Genomic DNA, 24080 nt, shown 5'->3' on the forward strand with positions numbered 1-24080 from the left:
AGGGGAAGGCCCTTCTAACTTAAATGGAAACCTTTCCCTGTCCAGTCACAAAAATTTACCACAAAATATCCACAAAAACACAATTATACACAACGATAGCTGTTAAAACAGCTTTTGGGTTAAGATTAAAGAAATTTCTGACAGAAAAAACTCTCAGAAAAAAGCACTTAGCTCAGCCAAGTTCGAGACCACGTCCTAGCTTGTAAGCGGCAAACGAGATCTGGGGAATTGGTGGTGGTGCATCCTGGAATATAGAATAGCTCAGCCAATTAGAGACTTCGCTCTATTGCATAGCGTGCCGAGTCGGAGCCGAGGATCGGCTCCGAACCCATCAGTACAGAATGTAGGCGAGATAGGATCACATAACATCTATTTATATCCACATCCCAAATAGATACAACACTGGCTAACAACAGGCAAAACAATGCTCTTGCTTAAGAGTGAACCTGCAAGCTACCGTAAAAATTTTAGACCAATAACTTTGCCTTCCGACGACGTATAAACTATACACTGGAATTGTCACCACCAGAGGTTATAGTCATGTAGAAGAAAACTCAATTATGGCAGTAGAACAAAAGGGCAATAAAAGAAAGTTATACAGAACAAATGATCATTTGTTGTTAAAGGTATAGTGGAGAACTGTAAAAAGGGGAAGAATCTAAGTATGGCATGGACTAACTACAAAAAAGCATTTGATAGTATCCCACATTCATGGATAAAAGAGTGCTTAAAAATGTATAAGATACACCCTACACTCATTTGACTACATTGAAGTAACCATGAAACATTGGCAGGCCATTTTGCAATTAAGCCATGATAAAGGACAGATTATTGTCCCAGGGATAAAAATTCAAAGGGGGATATTCCAGGGTGACACTGTCACCGTTGCTATTCTCCCATTTATTAAATCCATTAAGCTGTTTACTTAACAGCTTAGGCCATGGCTACAGTTTGGCTGCTAGAAAACAACAAAGTCTAACGACGTCTCATCTTCTCTTTGTCGATTATTTAAAACTGTATAGCTCATCAGATGAGGAACTGAAAACACAGCTGCAGATTGTCAAAACTTTTTCAGATGATATTAGAATGGCATTTGTTCTTGATAAATGTGTAAAAGCAACATTTAAAGCAGGAAAACTGCAGCACCAGGAAAACATGTTTGGGGCAAGAATGTGATATAAAAGAATTTGAGCAAGAGGGACTGTATAAATACTTGGGAATTGATGAAGGATCAGCAATAAAACATGAACAAATGCAAATAAAGCTTAGTAAGGAGTACTTTTGAAAACTTGAATTAATCCTGAAAACAGCATTGACATCTAGGAACAAAATCCAAACTATAAATCCGTTTGCTCTTCCTGTCCTAACTTACAGTTTTATAGTGATTGACTGGCCCCAAAAAGTGTTGGATAGATTAGATATTAAAACAAGAAGGATGCTTCATGCTCACCAAATTATATGTGTATACCAAGATTATACATTCCCCATTCCAAAGGAGGGATGGGCCTCCTTGAAATTGATTACATGTATAGACCTGCAGTCTTGGGATTCCACACATCTGCTGACCTCACAAGATCCAAATTTAGTGAAAGATTTAAAACATGAGAATAAATCCAAGATGACTTCTCTGCTTAATTTAGCAGAAACATATCGATGTCAAGCAGGAATAGAAATCAAACCAGAAGCAGATAAAATCCAGGCAGCATCTGAATGTGCCAAAAAAGAGAATATAAGGTGAAGGACCAGATGAAAAGGCAAGAAATGTGGAAAAAACATAAATATAGTTGCAAGTATTGAAAACTTCTGGAAGTGCCTCATGTTGATCATGAACGAACGCAGGAATGGTTAAGGAGAGGCAAATTCAAACCAAGAAATGAAAGGTTCAAATTGGTAGCCCAAGATAGTGGGCTACGTACATGCTGGTTTACAAATTCCATTGAACATGGAGAAACAGACAAATGTAGATTTTGTAAAACCAAATTGGAAACTGCCACACACCTTGTTGCTGGTTGCTTTATACTAGTGGCAGTCGAACTGTATACTGAAAGGCATAATAATGTGCAGAGACTGTTGCAGTGGGGATTGTGCAGACATTATGGTATTGAAGTGGCGGAAAAACACTGGAAACATGAGCCACAAAGCATCATAGAAAATGATGGTTTATATCACATGGGATCACCCACTACCAACAGTTCAAATGATAGATGCTAGAAAACCGGATATAGTGGTCCAAGAAAAGAAGACAAAACTAGCATTGATCATTGAAATCACCACACCCAGTGACTACAGTGTCTTGCGTACAGAGACAAAGTCATAAAATACCTGAATCTGCAGGCAGAAATGAGACTATGTGGAAGAAAGATACCCAGACAGTTCCAATAGTAGTTGGCGCAACGAGTCTTATAAAAAGGAATTTACAATCATATTTAGATATGTTACCAATCTATCTAATCCCATACGAATTGCAGAAGGAGTCATTACTGGGCACATTGCAGGTGCTGCAAAGAGCACTTTTGGCTGACATCAAAGATTGAAAGAATATGAATTTCATGAACTTTAATCATACTTTGACTTGGGAATGGGGTACATTTCCATCATGGTATTAGAAACCCAAAAGATTTGGAGAAATTAGAAAAGGCAGAGAATTGCAGTGAACTTTTATGATGCATGTCCACTCTGCTTGTGATGTTGCCTGGTGACGATGACGAACCTTGATGCAATCACTTCTGTGCAGCCCTCTTTTACTGAGAATACAACCAGAGTGCAAGTGCTGCTAGCGCACTTCCCCATCTCACCCTGAAGAAAGGCTAGCAGGTTAAGCCTCGTCATTCCTTTATTCCAAAAACGCCAGCTCTAGCTGGTGACCAGTCCACTTATTAAACTCTGGTAATCTGGGTTGTACTCAGGGCTTTATTCATCTACGTCACTTGAGCTTTTGTCTTCCTATTTTGACTTCTTGCTCTGTTTAGTAGTATTGCCAAACTGTACTCCATGTCACTATTGCTTATTTCTTTGTTGTGTTCTTTGTTCTTATTTCTCTTCTGTCTGCTGACCGAGTGTCTGCCCATATAATCTACTTCCTTAAACATCCCTTCCCTCAGTCTGTTTTAGTTTTACAGTCATTGAATTGTATCTGTTCATCTCCTCTCTAACCACTACTGTTTCTTTTGGTCTATAGAGTTTTTGCTGTAAATCCTGGCTCCTTCTCCATGTCCAAAGTTACAGCCATTTTCCTCACTAATTCTGTCCCTTCAGCATGCTTTCATATTGCAGAGATAATACTTAGGAGACAGTTGCCTTTACCCCAATTGTTTTCATATGTCTGCCACCTGTCTGGTCCTACTTATTACCATATTAGCTGTCACCTTTTACTGGTCATTGTGATCCAGTTGTGCCATAACATGCATTCACCCTTGCCCTTTCTGATAATCAAGGTCACTTTGATGAATGTCCCTTGACCATTTTCAGTGTTGCCTTCTGTCTCCCCTTTCTTTCTGTTATGAAAACCCTTAATCCCCCTAAGTGACTAAGCTATCACTAACCAAAGCCCTTTTTTGATACTCCTATACTGGATGTCATCTCTTTCACCTTGTGAACCATGCTACCACTGTCGCCTGCTTCCTTTTCCTCTTCATTATCACCACCTCAGCAGCTTTCAATGCCCTTGCTGGTTGTCTTCTCCATCTGCTGCCTTTTTTTTAAACTTTTTATTGCATTTTAAACAAACTTTAACAATAATTACAAAAAATTCAACCATCAGATAAATGACAAATAAAACTATATACAGAGTCCATAACATATATTGACATTAGATCACAACATTAATACTTTTCTAATAGATCTTTAAGTATTTGCCAAAATATTTTTATGAGTAATATTGGTAGTTCTAGTATGCATAGTTGTAGTCCTTTGCTACATACATTTTTGCTAGACATATAAATTCTGAAAAAGAGAGGACATTTTCTGTTTTTTCCAGTTCATTGCAATAACCTTTCTCCATCTGCTACTTCAGATGTCTTTCCCATCCTTCCTGTCCTTTTTCCTACCGGTGGTCTTTGGTGTTGTGCCCTTGCCATCATCTTGAGTGTGCCTGTCTGAGTACTTTATGCCTGTTGTCATTTTTAGCTCCTACATGGTAAGCTGTGTCTACACCCTTTGTACACCTTGTTTTATTTCTTCTTTTTGTATCTGCATTTCCCAGTGTCGCACCACTTTTCTATGTTCCTCTGACAGCCTTTGCCCATGTGATGCTACTGTCTATTCCAGTGTTCTCTGAATGTTTTCCAATCAGATCCTGCATTGGCCCCACATTACCTTCTTGCGTCCTTTCCTATTCTGTCCTTTTTTTTTTTTAATCGAGTAGTCCTCCTGGTAGTATTTCTTCCTTCTGTATTTCCCAAAATGTCCTCATTCTACTACAGTCCCCACTTCATCATTCCATAATTCCTTGTTTAAGAGGGCCGCACCCCTTATCTCAAACATAATATTGATCGCTTACCTGCTGTTTTTTTGTTCATGTTGTACTACTCTTTTCATGTTGTACCCTTCTTGTATCACTCACTTTCCCTTTTTGGGTTGTAAGATAGCCTGCATTTTCATAGTCCTACTCACAAAGCTAGATGTGAGAATGCTGTACTTGGACGCACATGCCAGAGTTTAGAAACTCAACATGTGCATAGTAACTCTTTTTTGTCTGTTGCCATTTCTACTGTGATGGCATTTTCCTGAAGATTTACTGAGGAATGCCCTGTTCTTTTTCCTCCACACTTTCTCAGTCCTGTATTGTGAATGGTAGAATGAGAGAGTCGTTTGGGTTCACACCTGCTGTTGTGTAGATCTCTTTGGCCAGACACATATATGTAAATATTCTAGAAATAGTAGCAGCCCTACATTTTTCTTAAGCAAGAAAGAGTATCTTTCAGCTTCTGCACTGCTGATCGGAAGAAAGTAATAATCTGGCACTTAAACAGGCAAAGTGGCACTAGATCTTGCATACACCAGTATCTGGACGGATGAAATTGTCAGTCCGTCTGTGGTCTTTCCACAGGCTTCAGTTCCCAGTCCATCAAGCCATTTCTAGGGAAGGTTCACGTCTGGAGAACATCTTTCATCCATCAGGCAGGTTTAAAACCCAGTGCTGGACTTTAGTGCATAGCCTCTTCAAATGATCCTGTCCTCACTTTTTTGCCCTTTCCTGATGAAGTTACAGATTGTCATTTTTAAACTTTTCACATGTTCCATGGATGTGTACAAAATGGAAGCATTCCTGAAGTAACAACATGGAGTTTAGAAGTGCCGTTTTTAAACATAACCAGAGTTCAAGGAAAATGCTGCTACTATGTCAGCTGGTCACAACCTTCAAGGGAGTCATTTCAGTAGCAGAATGAAATCCACCCTACAGTCTGTCTTGGAAATTATAGTATTAAGAAACAACACTAACATTGTAAGAAAAGCAGTTGACATTTTATTATTTTAATAACCAATTGTTTTTGTTTTCCTGTTTGCAAATAGGGAAGCATCATTTTATATCTGTCAGTATGTCAGTTTGAAAGAGTGCTTAATTTGCTGTCTGAATCTTTGACTTTTTTATAGCCAAGATTTCTTGATTAGTATGTTACTTAACTTTAGTTGGATATTTTTTTAAGAAATGACAAACTTTTTATTTTTTTACATGTTATTACAGTTTTAGGCAGTTTATCTTGGATAAGTTTTATTTAAAACTACAAATATGCGATTTAGTAAAACAATGTATGATGACACATTTGCAGAAAAACTGAATTTATATCCAAGACAAGTTACAGAGTACATATGTAAGCATGTACATTTTTTTTTAAAGAAACCAGGCAAGTGGCATTTTAGCTTTGCTGTACAAATTACTAATAAACATTACTTAAGTGATCTTAAACATACATCCTTATATCAAATATAAAAAAATCATTAAGTGATATTAGAATAGCTGCATTAAAACATTAGATGTCTCTGCTCATTATTTTCTCTAGATCTTGTGTCTTAAATGACAACCTTTTGGACTTTCTGCTGTCTGAAGCAGAGACAAACACACACACACACATATGCAATATGGCAAGAGTTATAAATAATTCAATTAGAGGTTATAAAACTATAAGCAACAATGAGCACACAATACAATAGTTGATAATAGACATATTGTTGTAATATAGAAGTATGTAAACAATGGCTCATTGTCTCACTGTTGCAAACTGCACAGTTAGGTTCCACATTTAGATCCCATAATATAAATGTATAAGTGCAGAGGTAGTTAATAGGCTTTCAGTCTAGGACACCATTATGTTGTATCGCCCATATTCCTAATAGATCCAAAGCACTGTAAGGTTAACTGCCTTACTCAAGGTTGCACAGTAAGCAAATGAAGGCTGAGGGAATTGACTCCTGTACTACAGGAAGTATCTTGTTAACAGTTTATAGCTTTGAGCCTCTCTGCTGTGCCAACTGCCAGCCCTCCCGTATTAAACTACTAAAGAATAAAATGTTTCAAAGTAGTTCATTTTCTAATATTTGTCCCACCTGTTTAATTTTTAGGTGTTTACATAAGCAGCATACATTTACGGATAAATTACATCTATATTGTGTTGGATGGAAAATATTTTCCAGTGTATGGGAAACAGTGTCTCACATTTTTGATTGCGGTCTTGTGGCTTCCTTGGGAAGTTTGTACCAAAAGGAGTTTTTTTTAATATTGTATCTGATGCTGTCAGTTTTCATTCTGTCCTCAACTGATGAGTTCGGATCTGATCCCTCGGATGCAATTCAGCCATTGCTAAAGCTCGTGGCAATCTAGAACTCTTGATCTTCTGTCTTTTCCCACAATGCACCAACCCTAATTACCTCTGATCTCATTTGTTGCTCCCAGCAAAAGACATGGTTCTTGGTTATCTTAAGCTTGGGCTACGATAAGTGTTTAAAACTTGATCTTCAAAAATTTTATATTAGTCTGATCTTGTTGGCCTTTTCTCCCTTGCCCTTTATCTGATTTCCAGTAGTTAATTTTTTTCTTAATGCTGTTTTTTTCTCTGTCCATTTTATTACCTGTCTGGTAATCTTCAAACCAAGAGACAGCTGGTTCACCCAGGCTAACACTGTGCTGAAAAGCAAATAAACTGCCTATGTAATCCAGTAATAAAAGTTCTGTTAAAATCCAGAATTTAATGAAAAGAATGAAATAAAACAAAATCAGAACAAAAATAATAAAAATTAAGTCCCTTGTCCAACGATAAGCGCTTTCGAATAGTTCTTCTTCAGATCGTCTGGTAATCTTGGTTACTATCATTAATAACTCTCTTCCTTCTACATTGTTGTAGTCTCTTCATACCATTGTTGGTATTTATTCTCTTTCCCTTTTTTCCAAAAAATAAATAAAAACTTTCATACTTTTTTCTACTGTTGTAGACATTTATTAGTTGTCACTGTTTTTTTTTTTTGGACTGTCATTACTGTTTGTTGACCTGTCATTGGTAGTTGTCTTTAAAGTTGTCATGTCTGAGAAAGGGGTTGCTGGTTTTAAGCAGTGTTCTAAATGTGGACACAGAATTCCTCTTTCAGATGCGCATAGTTTATGCATTTGTTGATTAGGGCCTCTGCATATGCAAGAAGACTGCCCTGTTTGCCATGTTTTTAACCTTGGGGCCCTTGTAGAATGTAAAAATAAACTGAAACTAAAGAGATTATTTCCCACTTCTTTTGGAGTGGCCATTTCTGGAGACAAGTTCCCCAAATCAAAAGAAAAAGTCTCAGCAGGATCTCTGAAGGCATCTTCATTAGCTTAGGAGTCTTCAAGGAAAAGGAAAAATACAGATCCAACTTCAACCTCAGATCCGAGAAAACTGAAATTATCAGTTCCGACCCCCTGGGATCCGAAGAAACATAAAACAACTGATTTGACTTCTTTGGATCAGATATGGTCGTCCTCTGATCTGAAATTTAGCAAGTCCAGCTAAATCTGTCCCTTTACGTAGGACGAGGTATTCAGCCTCTGTGGATCCAATACCCTCTTGTGTACCCCCCCCTTTTTTGGAAAGACCGAAATCTACTTCAGTCCTGTTGACCTGTTCCTCCAGAAGTCTTACTGAAGAAGATGTGGAAAGAGTGGTAAGAACAATTCTCTCAGCACAGGGACAGATGGAGGTCACTTTTGCTCCTACCCTGTGGGTCAGGAGGCCCATACCAGTACTACATCCCCTTTGCAGATGTCCTTCAAGGATGCATCTGCAGTCATCACATATGGGTTGTCCTGCCTCAGGCAGCCCTTCGGTCGGCCGGATTCCAAAGTCTGGGTCCGGCGACGGCTGATGTCGCCCTTTCCCCGACGTCAGAGCGCCTGGGGTATAAAAGCATCAGCCAACGCCATCTTCCTCAGTCTTTCTTGCCGCGTGGTGCCCGAAGCAGAAGCAGAAGCAGTTCGCAAGTGCCAGTCGGCCAGCTCCTGTAATTCAGCTACCGAAGACTTCAAAAAGCTAAGTACCCCGTTGGGGACTTTCTTGCCTCAGCCGATGTCAGATAAAATTAATAATTGCTTAACTTGGAAACAAATACCTCATAAGGATTTCCACTCTTACTGCCTCCCCTGCCTAGGCCCAGACCACGACGTCTCGGCCTGTTCAGCCTGTGCTTCCTTCAACCGACGCACTCTCAGACGTCGGGCGGAGTTCGCAGAGGAATTTTTTGGGGCTAGTTTTTCTTACAATATGCCGTCTGAGACTCCGACTTCCCATTTAATTAAGAAATGGAAGGACAAGGACCGACACGCGGGCTGCGGTTTCGGCTGAAACCATGGCCGGGCCTACCGCGAGTGTCTCGGTCTCGGCTGAAACCAAGTCCTTGGTACTTCCACCCACCGAAACCGCTCAACCGACAACCTCGGCCCCGGAGGCCCCTGCTGAGTCTGTTATTGAATTTCCTTCAGAAACTGGTGTTTTGGAAACTTCTGACACCATTCCTCTAGACAAAACTACACCAGCACGTGGTGCAGCCAGGCCTCCTGCATCCATGTCCATAAAGGCATTCACCAGGGCTAAAGCTGCTAAACACACAAAAACTATGCCTCCCAGGGTTATTCCTCAGGGACCCACTACAGGTTCACAGATTCTAAGTTTAGCAGAGGACCTAATTTCCTTAATTAGGGGCTCTCAGCCCCATCCGGACAGGGGCTCTCAACCTCCTCCAGACAAAAGGCCCAGGGTTGAGCCCTCTGATCCCCACTCCTCAGAGGAGGCCTCTGATGGCTCTGCTCTCTCGGACTACCAGGAGGAGGCCTTTTCGGCCTACAAGGATTCTGATGCAGAGGAATCTATCCCCTCGGCCTCCCCTCCTGAGGAACTTTCCTTCGGGGAGACCCTGCACACTATGAGAGAGCATTTCAAATGGCAGGGCCAGGAATTCTCTGATTCCAGAAAGAGATTAAGAACTTTTCTGCATTTACCTCAGCATAGACCTTTGGCTATACCCCCTGTTTTGAATGTCATTGATGATGTGTATTCTGAGTCTAGCATAACCCTTACACTCTTCCTCCGGCCCCTGTCAAACCCGATAGGTACTACAGGGTCCCGGACTCTCATCACTTTCTTTACAAAGCCCACTCTGCTGACCCAGAAACTATTTCCCAGGGCCCTAAAGAGGTTACAGCTGCCACTGCTAAAAATCCACTCCCCTCTGAAAGGGAGTCCAGGGCTTTAGAGAGATGGGGTAAAAAAAAAGTGTATACTTCAGCTACTCTTTCTGTGAGGGCATTAAATTGTCAATTTTATATGATACAGTACCAAGAATATTTGTTAGATGAATTGCATAAGAAACTGTCTTCTCCTGAACCCCTAGATCGCAAATCAGTTCAGGATCTGGTACATAACTCCCAGCAGGTTAGCAACCATTTCTTGCAGTGTGGTTATGATGCATTGGAAGCTTCATGTAGGTCAGCTATGACTAATGCAGTCATACGTAGGCATGCTTGGCTGAGGGAACAATCTCTGCCAGACCATGTTAAAGCTAAGCTTCTGGATGCTCCACTGGAAAAGCAAAAGTTATTTGGCTCCACTGCTCAGGAGGTCTTAAAGAAATTTGAGGAAAAGGCAAAATCTGTACAAACAGTCAAAGATTTTCTACAAGTCCAACCGCCAAGATTCAGCAGAAATTGGCCTGCCAAGAATTGGTCCTTTCCGGACACACAAAGATTTCAGAGAGGCAAGAACAGGCGTGCCAGAGGTAGAGGGCAAGCTAGAGGCTCATACAGAGGACGTCAATGGCAGCCTCCCAACCAGAGAGGTAGTGCAGGACCTACAACTGCTGCACAAGGACAGATGCAATGACTTCACTTTGACTCCACCAACCAAGGCTCAATTAGAAGCACCTTTGGGCGGAAAGCTTTCTTTATTCTCAGAAAATTGGCACAGTATTACAAGAGACAAATGGACACTGCAAATAATAGACAAAGGATACAGGTTCCATTTTCACACATTACCAAACAGAAAAGGCATGCCAGACCTGCCACCAAATCAAAGGGCAGAGGCTTTGAAACAAATCTCCAGCTTAATGCAAATGAAAGCTATAGAAAAGGTTCCTATTTCAGAACAAGGCCAAGGATTTTATTCCAGACTATTCCTTGTTCCAAGAAAAGAAAAAACAATGGAGGCCTATTCTCGACTTGTCCGCACTGAATACTTATCTCATTGTGCCAAAATTCAAAATGCTGACTCTACAGCAACTCCTTCCCATGCTGGACAAGGGGTCTTGGCTGGTAACTCTGGACCTCAAGGAGGCATACCTGCATGTCCCTATCAGACAAAGTTGCAGAAGGCACCTCAGATTTCTTGCAGGTTCAGAGCATTATCAATTCTCAGCATTGCCCTTTGGCTTATCTACTGCGCCCAGAGTATTCACGAAATGCCTGGCATCAGTAATTGCACACTGCAGACTTCAGGGGATTCAAATATACCCATATCTGGACGACTGCTTTATACAAGCGGACAGCCAACAAACTTTGGTAAAGCATTTGAATTATGCCATCCACCTACTTCAGGCCTTGGGATATACAGTCAACATTCACAAATCAAGACTTGTTCCATCCCAAAGAATAACTTTTCTGGGTGCGGATCTAGACACAACCACCCAAATGGCCTTTCTCACAGAAGAAAAACAAAGACAACTACCGGATTATTTCAAGAACCTGACGAGACAAACTCAGCTGACTGCAAGGAAAATCCTGCAGGCCCTGGGTTACATGGCATCTTGCATTCTTCTGATTCCACAAGCAAGGCTGCATATGACGAAACTACAATGGTACCTAAGGAGTTTATGGACTCAGCACAGTCACAGCTTAGAAGCTTTGATCCCACTCATTCCATGCCTCCAAAAGGAATTTCTGTGGTGGGCGCAAGCAAGCCAGTCAAACGGGTCTGCCCTTCAGCAAACCAATAGCCAGCCAAACCATTACAACAGACGCTTCAGACCACGGTTGGGGAGCACACATGGAGGGCAGATGTATTCAAGGATTATGGTCACAAAAGGAGCTACGCATGCACATAAACCAAAAGGAAATGCTGGCAGTGATGCATGCAATCGAGGCCTTCAAACTCTTCCTGCATCAAGGCCACCTGTTAATAAGGACAGACAACACCACAGTTATGTGGTACATAAACAAACAAGGAGGTACCCATTCCTACCCTCTTTGCAGACTAGCAATGTATCTATGGGAACTTTCCCTGAAGCTCAATATAGAGCTGCAATTGCAGTTTGTGCCAGGAAAAGACAATATACTGGCGGACAACCTAAGCAGAAATATCACGGATGCACACGAATGGATGCTGCACCCAGACACCTTCTTTCAGATAACACAATCATGGGGGAGGCCAGACATAGATCTTTTTGCCTCACACCACAATCATCAGCTGAAGAAATTCTGCTCAAGGACATACCACCCACAAGCATGGAAAGTGGACGCTCTCTCTTTCAGCTGGAGAACTCTAACTGTGTATGCATTTCCACCTCTTCCATTAATGACCAAGGTCTCACTGAAGATCAGGACAGAGCAGCCAAAAGTGATTCTGATAGCTCCGGACTGGCCACGACAGCACTGGTACCCGCTGTTAAAGAGCATTTAAAAGCAGTAAATTGGAACATTCTAAAGACACTACCTTTAGAAGACGCAGTTGCTCACTTTAACCTTACCTTCTTAGAAATACTTGATTACCAAGCCCCTATAAGAACAAAAAGAATAAAAACAAACTCTGCCCCCTGGTTAACCAAAACCACACTATCTACCATGCACCTTAGAAACAAAGCCTGGAGACTCTATCTGAGAAATAAGACCCCAGAACAACATATTGCTTACAAAACCCTTCGAAATGAAGTAAAAAAGCTCATAATCTCCGACAGACCAAAATACTTCTTTACACTCCAAAACAACAATAAAACTAACCCACAAAAATTCTGGAAGGGGATCTCCACCCTCCTAAACCCCAGTAAACCACACACCCCAACTCCAGACCCAAATAGCCCAGACCTAGATCTAGCTACACAGTTCAACTCATTTTTCATCGATTCTATTAGCAAACTTACATCCTCCTTCACACACCCCTCCTCTTCACCTAATACACCCCTAATCTCTCCTGCAAATAACCCTCCCGTCATCACCACTTCCACCACATTCCCATCTTCTCACTGTCGATCTTCCACCTCTTCCACTACTCTAACCCCCTCTTCACCCATATCTTCCTCAAGTTCTCTCTCTCCCAACGTTTCTCTATTCTCATTTAAACCTATCCCCACTTCCACCATAAAGAAACTCCTTCAGAAGCTAAAGCCATGCACCAACGCTCCAGACAACATTCCCTCTTATTTCGTAAGTATAGCAGGAAGCAATTGCCTATCCATCAGCATTCTAATCAACCGCTCCATCCATGAATGTACAGTACCTCTACTATGGAAGCAAGCCTTCATCATCCCCCTCCATAAAGGAGGCAACAATTGCAATATCAATAACTTCCGCCCTATTGCTATCCTCTCCTATATCTAAAATCCTGGAAAATGTATCCAGCTTCAACTCCTACCACACCTCATAGATAACAACCTTTAACCCCTACACAACAGTTCAGGCCAAATCATAGCACCATGACAGCCCTCCTGTCCTTTCTTGAGCGGTTAATAGAGCCTTGACTCCGGCCACATTGTTTTCACCTTACTACTAGACCTCTCCAAGGCCTTGATACTATTTCACATAGCCTGCTCCTATCCAAACTATCAGAACTTAACCTCTCTCCCACCTCCATAAATTGGTTCTCCAGTTATTTATCAAACAGACACCAAGCGTAATATGGAAAAAAGCCACTTCCTCTTTCCTTACTACCCCACTGGAGTTCCCCAAGGATCTATTCTTGGTCCTATCCTCTTTAATATATTTATAAATGACTTCCACAAATCCATCCCACTTGCAAACATCATCCAATATGCAGGCGCTTCTACAATTATCTGCTCTGCCACCTCCCCTCTCTTCTCCAAAACTGACTCAGGAAGCTTTCTCAATTACTGAGCATTGGATGAAAATAAATCACTTGGCACTCAACACCTCCAAAACAAAACTAATGGTATTTACCCCCTCCAAATCTACTTCTTTTGACACAAACTCTTTCTCAATTACCAGCCAAAACAACTCACCCTTGGAACTGGTATCTGAAACCAAGCTACTAGGTGTTCTAATTGACAATCAACTTAAATTCAACTCCCATCTACAACTAAATATTAAGAAAACACATCAAAAACTAGGTATGCTCTACCGTCAAAATCAGTATCTTACTAGTTCCTCCAAAACCACTCTCGCTTCCTCCTTTCTCATTCCCTCTCTTCTCTACGGTGCTCCATTACTGACTAATCTTCAGTCCTCTCTAAAAGCCAGCTTTCCTCCTGTTATAACAAAATTGCCAAATTAAGCTAATAGCCATAGGTCCTCCACCCACCACTGTTCCTCTCTCCAAAACTAAATTGGCTCGAACTACCTAATCATCTTAACTATATACAGCTGACTTTAGCTCATAAGCTTATTTTCAACCCCTCTCTTTGTCCCTCTCTGTCTTCTGCCTTCAAAATGCACCTTCCAAATAGAGTCTTAAGGTCCAACAATCAAAACCTACTAGAAGTCCATAAACCATCTCACCCCCCCAGGTAAACACTTATTATCCTCTAACCTTTCCCGTCTCTGGAACTCACTCCCACCATCCATCCGTACCACCTCTAATCACTACCTATTCAAAAATCTCTTCATTCACATCTTAGGTCCCAATGGGATTGTTCTTGCTCCCACCCTCATAAATATATGTCATCCTACCTCCTGTATGCATTGAGGCTCAACTTTACCTAACAAAGCTTGTTTCCTTCTGAATAATTACACTGTAATGTAATGTTGTGCTCCTTCTCCAACACAACTCTGCTATGTTATCACCTTATTGTCTCAGCTCACGTACATCACATTAATATTCATTTATTGTATTTTTGAATACTTCTTGACTTTTGAACTAAATGTTTTACCCACTACTTGTATAATTTAATAATAGTTAGCTATCTTGTGTATGTAACTCAGTTTTTATGTGCTGGAGCTTTTCTCCCCAGGACTCCATTGAAAACGGGTTCTTTTGGCCCAATGGACTATCCTGGTAAACCAACTGCAAATAAATAAATAAATAAATAAATGTCACACATGAAACCGTGGCCTCTTCCTCAATGGCCACTTTTCCTGACACAGTACAATTACAAAACTCTGCATTCCAACTTGAAAACCTTGCAACTAACAGCCTGGAGAATACCTTGACTCCTTCCCAGGATCAACTATCCAAAAGAGTGAAGGATATCATCATGGAAGCTCGCCGGCCTTCCACAAGAAAGGAATATTTAGCAAAATGGAAAAGATTTCACACTTAGAGCACCACAAAGGGCCTAGATGCGACAGTGATGAACATGGCACATATTCTGGAATACTTGGCAGAAATGCTCCACAATGGCCTGTCTTACTCTTCCATTAAAATTCATGCTTCAGCAATTTCAGCAGAGTACAATACTGATCCACCTGTCTTTTCTCATCCTCTCCTGAGACAGTCTCTAAGAGGCATTAAAAACATCAATCCTCCAAGGAAACCACCAGTGCCTACTTGGGACCTTAACTTCGTGTTGGAAAAACTAACACTGCCTCCCTTTGAACCAGCAGCATCTGCAGAACCACAGTTCCTGTCTTGGAAGACTGCCTTCCTTCCGGACATAACCTCAGCAAGAAGAGTATCTGAGTTACAAGCCCTCATGGCAGTACAGCCATTTCTTATTTTTCATCAGGACAGAGTTTCATTGAGAACCAATCCTTCATTTATGCCAAAGGTGGTATCCAGGGTCTCATTAAACCAAGCTATTCACCTGCCTACCTTCTTTCCAAATCCACAAAATAAAGGGGAAAAACTTCTGCACACCCTGGACATACACAGGCAGCTGCGCTACTACTTGGACAGAACTAAAAGTTACAGAAAAACTGACCAGCTGTTTGTAGTATATGCTGCTGGTGCACAAGGAAAAGCAATTTCCAAACAGACAATTTCAAAATGGATAGGGAATTGCATTTGTTTTTGTTACTCCTTTCATGGAAAAGCTGTGCCAGCTAACATTAGGCCGCATTCCACCAGAGCCACAGCCACCTCCACAGCCTTCTTAAGAGGAGTGGTTACCAAGGACATTTTAGAAGCTGCTACATGGAGCTCCGTGCATGCAAGTATTACAATTTACCTTTATATTCCAGTTCCAGAGCAGGCTTTGCTACGGCAGTCCTGCAGGGCATTTTAGCTACACCATCCTTTACATAGATCCTCCACCCCCAGATTGGCTATGGTATTCTACCCATATGTGATGACTGCAGATGCATCCTTGAAGGATATAGTACAGTTTTGTACCTACCATAAATGTAGATGTCCGATAGGTATGCGTCTGCAGTCAGGTTTACCCTCCCTCCTTCCCCTCTGTGGTATTTCTTGGGTACTTATCCCTCTCATAGCTAGCTGGGGTTATCTATTATGGTGTATTTGTTTTATATACATATATACATATATATATACATATATATATATATATATATATATATTTCTGTGCATGTTTGGAATTTATTGCATTTCTCCAAATTTAGCCTTCCTTAGATGGCACCTGGCATCTGGGGCAAGAAAAACTGAGGAAGATGGCATCGGCTGACTCTTTTTTATACCCCAGGCGCTCTGACATCGGGGAAAGGGCGACATCGGCCGACGCCGGACCCAGACTTTGGAATCTGGCCGACCGAAGGGCTGCCTGAGGCAGGACAACCCATATGTGATGACTGCAGATGCATACCTATCGGACATCTACATTTATGGTAGGTACAAAACTGTACTTTTCCTCCTCTAACTCCCACAGTGGTTTCGGAGTCCTTGAATCCTAGCCTTCCGGTTCTGTCTACTTTGGATCCAAGGAACTTGGTATCCTCTGGTCTGAAGCTGTATCTGAGCACTCCAGCCTTGTCGGATCGGGAGAGCTCTCCGAGCCAAACCTTTCATGTTGGTTCCAAGGCATTGCGGTTGAGTCCGAGATTTTCAGAGCCGTGTCTGTACCTTGGGGCATTGGCATTGCGTAGCTCTACTCCAGCTTCCTCCTCGAGGTTGTTGCCCTCAAAGTAGGGGGAACTGAGATCCGGGAAGCTTGCCTTCTCTGAGCCAGGGCCTTCTCCTTCTCTGAGGCAACTTGCATTTGAGGCTGCAAAGACAGTGTTCAATGCTTCGACAGAACAAAAGGATCTTCCCCCTCTCGGATGCTAGATCACTAACTCTGATGTCTCATCGTTCAGTATGTCACCAGGACTTTCGATATGTGCAGTCAGTATCAAGACCCCGGGCTTCCCCACAGGGAATTTTGATGTCGTCTTCTGATACCTCTCCAGAGCATCCCACTGAAGAGGTCCCTAAGAAGACCTGCAAAAGGAAGCATTTAGACTCCTCAGAGGAGTCCATCACTGAAGACACAGATTTCGATGAGTGCGAAGGATCCCCATGGTCACCTCCTGAAGATGTCTCCTTTGAAGACATCCAAGAAATCCTTAAACAGAGAGGTGGCTGGATGACAAGGAATCCAACGTCTGAGGAATCAGTTCCCGTGGAGGCATTTGGTACTGGACCCTCTACCTCCTGGGTGAGTCAGCCCGCTGATGAGCTCATCAACCTCATCTCACGGTGGGCATGGAAGGATCTAGACACCATAGAACCCATTTCTTGGATACCATACAAGATAATGGCACTACCCACAGACAGGCAGTTCTGGAGTAAAAGGGTTCCTTTTGATGCCATGGTTGGTGCAGCAGCCACCAAGAAGGAACTAGCTGAAGAAAGTTCCACTGTCCATCACCCCAACAGAGAGTCACCAGCGATGGACACATTTGGGAAGCATGTATACGCCTCATTCACCTTTGCGCTGAGGTCTGTCAACTACTTGGCACATTTTACAAGATTACAGAGGGATTTGATTAAGGAATTATCAAATACCATCTCTGGCACAGTTTATGAGCAAGATCAGGCCTCTGTAACTTCCTAGCTGACTAAGTCCATATCCAGTTTATCCATGAGGTTGATCTCAAGACATAGCAGAGGGAACCTCAAGAGTAGCAGGTTCAAGCATTTCCATAAGGAGACATGCTTGGACACACCTTTGTGACTTTGTGGAGCCCTACTAGTTCTCTTTCATCAGTGTTCCCTTTGAGGGAACATCCTTATTTGGCCCTAATGTAAAGGCCACTCTATCCAGGTGTGAGGAGGATGAAAAGACCCTGTGTGCTGTGGGCATTCATTTTTCAAAACCTCAGTGAACCTTTTCTGGGAATCAGCGAGGTGGTTGGAAAATATAGTTCCAAAAGTCTCTGGGTCCTTTCCAGGACACATATGGAGGAGGTTCCCCAGAGGCAGAGGAGGGAACTTGAATGTATGTCACCACCCACATGGCAGAGGTGGCCCACAGAATCAGGGTTCCAGAGATTCTTTCTTTGACATACCCTACCAGCACTCCTGAAAGGAGGCCCGATTGCCCACCTCTGGAGGCAGTCGGGGATCATTGTACCTGCATCAGAGAGCCTGGCTAGATATAACAAAAGATACTTGGGTGCAGAGGATTATTTCCAGAGGATATGTAATACCCTTTCCCTTCCACCTCCAGTCTCAAGAAAAATCCCCAGTGTTCCACCCAATCAGAGGGAACAAGCAGTGATTCAAATTCAAAAGCTGCTATAAAAATGAGTCCTCCAAAAGGTCCCTCCAGACCAGAAAGAATCAGGGTTCTTTTTAGTGCCAAAGAAGACGGGGGACTGGAGATCAGTTCTGGATCTCACCAGACTAAACAAGTCAGTTCAAAGAACCAAGTTTCAGATTGTCACGGTTCAGTCTGTTCTCCCTTTCTGGGCAAGGATGACTGGATGTGCTCAATAGACTTTCAGAACATGTACTATCATACAAACATGAACAGATAATCTAGAAGGTATTTATGCTTCTGGCATCATTACCAAATCAGAGTATTGCCTTTGGCCTCTCCACTGCCCCCAGGGTGTTTACCAAATGCGTGGCAGGTCATCTGAGATTGCAGGGATACCAAGTGTTTCCATAATTAGACTATTGGCTCATATCCGGTCCAACCAGGCATCAACTCCTGTTGGCAAAAGGACTACATTCTCCATACTTGTCTTCTGGAGATAACCATAAGTATCGAGAAATCTCATCTACAACCTACCCAGAGACTACAGTTTCTAGGAGCAGTTCTCAATACGAAAACTACCATTGCATCCTTGCCACTATATAGAGTCAAGACAATAAGGTCACAAGTCAAAAAGATAATCTGTGACACCAAGATTTCGGCCTGTCTGGTCCTTCAAACCCTAGGATCTATGGCGGTAGCAATAACATTAGTGCCACTACCCAGATTTCATATAAAAATTCTTCAATGGATGCTAGCCACACAATGGTCAATTATTTCAGTCTACGTCTTACAAGATAAGAATCACTCAGACATGCAGGAGACACCTGGAATGGTGGATTCATTCAGATCAAGTTCTTCTAGGCCATCCATTCACCACCACCCCCAGCCCAAGGCCACAGTGACCACAGATGCTTCCCAGTTAGGGTGTGGGGGGTGACATTATCTAGGGAAGACAGTCTAAGGCACCTGGTCCTTCGAGGAGGCCAAATTGCATATAAATGTCTTGGAGATTAGAGCAGTGCTGTTAGCGTTGCAAACATTCCAAAATGCTCTTGCCTTAGGGACCATTGTGATACAAACCAGCAACATGTCAGTGGTCTGGAACATCAACAAACAAGGAGCAACCTAATCCTACCCATTGTCTCGAGAAGCTCTTAGGGTGTGGCAGTGGGTGATCTCTTCCAACCGCTTTTTCTTAGCAATGCACATTCCTGGGAAATCCACTGTGATAGCAGACAAATTGAGCAGGTGCATTCTTGAACCCCATGAATGGTCCCTCAACAAGAAAGTAGGGGACAAGATAGTCTGTCAGTGTGCCAGCCTTGTTGCGATCTATTTGCTTTCCCCCTGAACAAGTGCAGCAGCTACTTTGCTCCGATCCCCCCCAGAGGGGGAATCTCTGAGGGTTGCTGTACTTCACAGTTGGTCCCGCAGTCTCCTGTATGTGTATCCACCCATTTCATTAATTCACAAATTCCTTCAGAAACCTTCCAGGTTGAAGAGCAAAGTCATCTTCATTGCTCCATATTGGCCTCAACAAATTTAGTTTCCCTTTATTTGGCTTCACCTAATTCCACAAGCTTGATTTCTGGATCCACCTCCGGCCCTTCTGTCTCACCCGACAGAAGTGATACACCCAGATTTGACAAACCTCAGACCGACTACCTGGCTTCTACAATTCCATTGAAAGCCTGACAACCAATGCTCTTTTCCCCTGTCCGTCATATTTTGATGTCTTCCCATAAACCTTGCACCAGAAAACTGTACTCCAGTAAGTGGAAAATGTTTGTTTTTTGGGCTCAGGAACATAACATTGAACCTTTTACTGCTCCGATACATAACATATTGGATTTTTTATTACATCTATTCGATGAAGGAGCTAGTTCTTCCACTGTTAAGAGTCCATTTGGCAGCAATATCAAATGTTCATGTTGAGATAAATTTCTCTTCTCTAGCATCTCATAAGTTAAACAAAGCATTTTAAGAGGCATACTACTCTTAAGATCTCCTTTTAGAGATCCTACTCCTCCTTGGGAATTAAGTTTAGTGCTGCAGTACCTTATTGAATCCCTATTTGAGCCCGTAGCTCCCTGCAACCTTGCATTTCTTTCATGGAAGACAATTTTCTTGGTAGCCATTACTTCGGCCAGAAGAATTTCTGAGATTCGGGCACTACCTCAGAACCCCCACACTTAATTTTTTCATAGGGACAGAGTACCTTTATGTACCAATCCGTCATTTCTTCCAAAGGTGGTGTCAGAATCCAGTATAAATCAGTCTGTTTTTCCCCAAATTTTCTAACAAAGGCAGATATGCACTAAACTTGATGTCCACAGGCAGTTGTATTTTTATTTGAGTAGAACCGAAGACATCAGGAAACTGAATCTACTGTTTGTCTCATTTACAGAACCCACAGTGGGTAAACCAGTTACCAAGGTGACACTATCTAAATGGATAACAAATAGCATTTCCTTTGTGTATAACAAATTGAGTATCACTCTGACAAGAACAATCTGTGCTTCTTCTTCTTTCGGCTTTTCCCGGTTAGGGGTCGCCACAGCGGATCACCTGTCCGCTCATGATTGGCAGTGGAGTTTTTACAGTGTCGAGTTGCTAGCCCGGCGCCTAACCATCCAAGGAAGGCACACACTCACGCCTAGGGACAATTTTAGAGTATACAATCCACCTACTGCATGTCTTTGGGTTGTGGGAGGAAACCAGAGCACCTGGAGGAAACCCACACGACCACAGGGAGGACATGCAGACTCCGCACAGAAGGCACCCCAGCTGAGGATCGAACCGGAGAACCTCTTGCTGTGAGGCGGCAACGCTAACCGCTGCACCACCGTGGCCACCCAAAAACGATCCATGCTCATTCTATTATATCCATGGCAACTTCCTCAGTATTTTAATCCAGAATGTCAATAGATGATTGTGCAGTGGCTACTTGGGCTACCCCATACCTTTATTATAAATCAGATATGGTCTCCAGAGGAAGGGCATCTTTTGGTTCTGTGGTGTTCAGGAATATCCTTCCTTGAGTTCGCCCTGGAAATTAGGTAGCTGGGGACTCTGTCCCATCAGCTGAGGATAGAATGAAAATTGACAACATCAGATAAAGAAGTTATGTCCTCGCCTTAATGTTCCATCTGTGTTGTCCATTTTCATTCTTCCTCATCCCCCAGCCTTTAAAACTTCTGGAAGAATGAGTATTTATAGGACAAGTGTGTCCTAACCTTCTGTGTATAACTGCAGACATAGCCTTCTCCATTATTACCTTTTACTAAGGCAGCAAACAAGATTTTAGGTAATTGGGGTGGAGCATTGTGGGTAAGGGAGAAACTCAAAAGTTCTAGGTTAAAACGAGCTTTAGCAATGCCCGAGTCGGATCCGATCCCTTCAGTTGAGGAAGAATGAAAATGAACAACACAGATGGAACGTTGTGGTGAGTACACTTCTTTTTTTTCTTTAACTGCAGCAGTGGCTCAGAGTACTTTGTATCAGTGCACTGTGTTGGGGGGGGGTCCAACCCCATAGGGACTGAATGTTGTGTTTTTCACTAATTTCTTTAAAGTCAGTGGCTTTACAAGCACCCACACTAAGGAAGTAAATCTGTACCAACAAAAGTCCTAACTTACTGTATTCCTACCCTATGCAATAAGTTGCCACAACAGCTCAAACAAGGTATTTGGCTACCTTTAAGGCTAGTCATGATGACTGAATGGGTAGAGACAGATTTACAGCCGGGGTTATTTACGGCCTGCACGATTTGGGAGGTGAGTACTATTAAATGCTTGAAAAGGGTGTCAAAAACTGTTAAGATTGTCTGCTTGAAAGTGTGTTTGGCTAGACATAATTTGCTCCGTGATCATTTGTCTAGTATGTTACTATGTTCTGTTCCAAATCTGATCATTTCCATCTTGGTACTGATTGCACCTGTTTGTTCCTTTTGGAGAGAGAGAGGGAGAGCAGATGTCAGGAATGCTCATCCTGGGAGTCTTGATTGATTTTGCTTACTATAACTTCCCAGTCCTTAAGGCACTTCTGACATGCCTAAATATCACAGTGATGGTCAACAGTCATGTATGCCTGTTGTGACTGTAGGTTGTGAATAAACTGTTTGGTAGGTGCCTGTCCTGGCCCTTTTGTGCGGCTTTGCCTTGATATCCAGCCTCTGCTGGATGTCATTCTTATAGCTGCACCCGTCCCTTCAACTCAGGGTGAGCAGTCTGATGATGGCCTCCCATTTCCATTCTCCTAGGCCAGTTTCTCCAGAACCCAAGACTCTAGATGATCCCAGATCATCCAGAATATAGTCAAGGTTTTATTCATGTGCACCAAATAGAATCTCCAATGGTAGGAAATTTTCATTGTTTGCATAGCATTTTTGGTGTGAGAATAAGCAAGAGGTCTTCAAGTTCCATCTGCCAGTCCCATCAGTTTTATGGTGCAGTTTTCTTTACTCTGAAATAAGAGACTAATTGAATATTTTTTTTTCTTGCAGAATGTTGTACTGATTAATGTTACTTTATTAACAGGATATGGATAAATTGGGCTCTGATAGTGAGGAAGAGGCATCCACTGAGGAAGAAGCTGCTGAATCTGAAAAAGAAACTGAAAGAGAAGAGGAAGCTGTTTCATCTTCAGGAAAAAAGTCAAAGGGTAAAACTCCTCTTAAGGGACCAATTAGAAGAAAACGAGCATTTGTGGAAATCGAATACGAACACGAGACAGAACCAGCAGTAAAAGCAAAAGCTACTTGAAGTGTTTGACTACAGCTGCTGTTACTGTATTGTAGCTTTTTGTGTGTAGAACATGCAAAAGAGAACCATGAGAAGATTGTAACTCCCTGAACAGCGCACCTTGCCATTTGATGTTTTGTGGTTATACATGGACTGCTGTTAGATATAAGCAGCTTGATGTTTTGCCACTTTTTTGGTCAGTCATTAATTAGAATTACTCACAGGGTTACAGAACATCATTTTTACCTTGAGGTTGAAAAGCTAAACTGCCACAAGCAAGACATTCTTGTCAAAAGGAAAGAAAAACACAACTATTTTGTTTGTGATTTCATTGTATTTTAGTGGAGGTTAAGTAGTTGCACACACAGATGTGAATAAGTAATCCAGTAACTGGACTGCCCTATTTTGGTGCCATTTTGTAAATGGTTAAAATACATTTTTTTAAGGAGAGCCTTGTTGGTCTTAAGTCATTTTCACCAAAAGAAACTGCTTTAAACTGTCTGTATTGTTTCATTTGTATTGCAGATTTTCATTCGTATTGCAGATGTTATAAATCATTCATCATTGGTTATCCTTTAAAAAATGGTAAATGTATGTTATCACAAATCTAAAGCTGTTGCCTTCATTGGTGCAGCATCCAGCAAATCTACAGCATGTGCTGTTGGGCATATTGATGCATAAAGTCAAAGGTCAAAATGCTGCTGTAGCAAGTAAGATTTTTCAATCTAATGTTTGAAAACCAGGTAAACAGACTGGTGGGCAGATCCTTTTCAACTGTGCTCTTGGCCTTAGGACAGCAAATTATTTGTTAGTTCAGGTGTCTGCAACCTGTGGTTCTGGAGCCGCATGCGGCCCTTCCACCCCTCTGCAGGGGCTCCCTGTAGCTTTTAAAAATGTCCACTCTCCCGCTCGACACACACACACACCAATCGAGCAATGGATTCTAAACATTGCTCTAATAAACTTAAAAACTTACTAGAATAACATGGTTTATTTTACAATGCATTCCACACACAGAGCAAACGAGCATCTCCTGAAAGGTCTCTGTACCTTTCCACCATACCTCTGAAACTCTTACCACAAGAA

General features: G+C 42.1%; 1 protein-coding gene across 2 annotated transcripts in view; it reads left to right on the top strand.

Annotated features, from left to right (window-relative positions):
* Window positions 1-23444, top strand: part of MAK16 (MAK16 homolog) — a 1440501-nt gene extending 1417057 nt beyond the window's left edge. For both annotated transcript variants that reach the window (XM_044083006.1, XM_044083007.1), the window contains one exon: window positions 22791-23444. In XM_044083006.1, the coding sequence (XP_043938941.1) occupies window positions 22791-23015 (225 nt within the window). In that variant the 3' untranslated portion in view covers window positions 23016-23444. The remainder of the gene's footprint in view (window positions 1-22790) is intronic.
* Window positions 23445-24080: the final 636 nt, after the last annotated feature.

This window comes from Protopterus annectens, chromosome 9.part0 (assembly GCF_019279795.1).
Source record: "Protopterus annectens isolate FY-2018-M chromosome 9.part0, PAN1.0, whole genome shotgun sequence".
Lineage (NCBI taxonomy): Eukaryota > Metazoa > Chordata > Ceratodontiformes > Protopteridae > Protopterus > Protopterus annectens.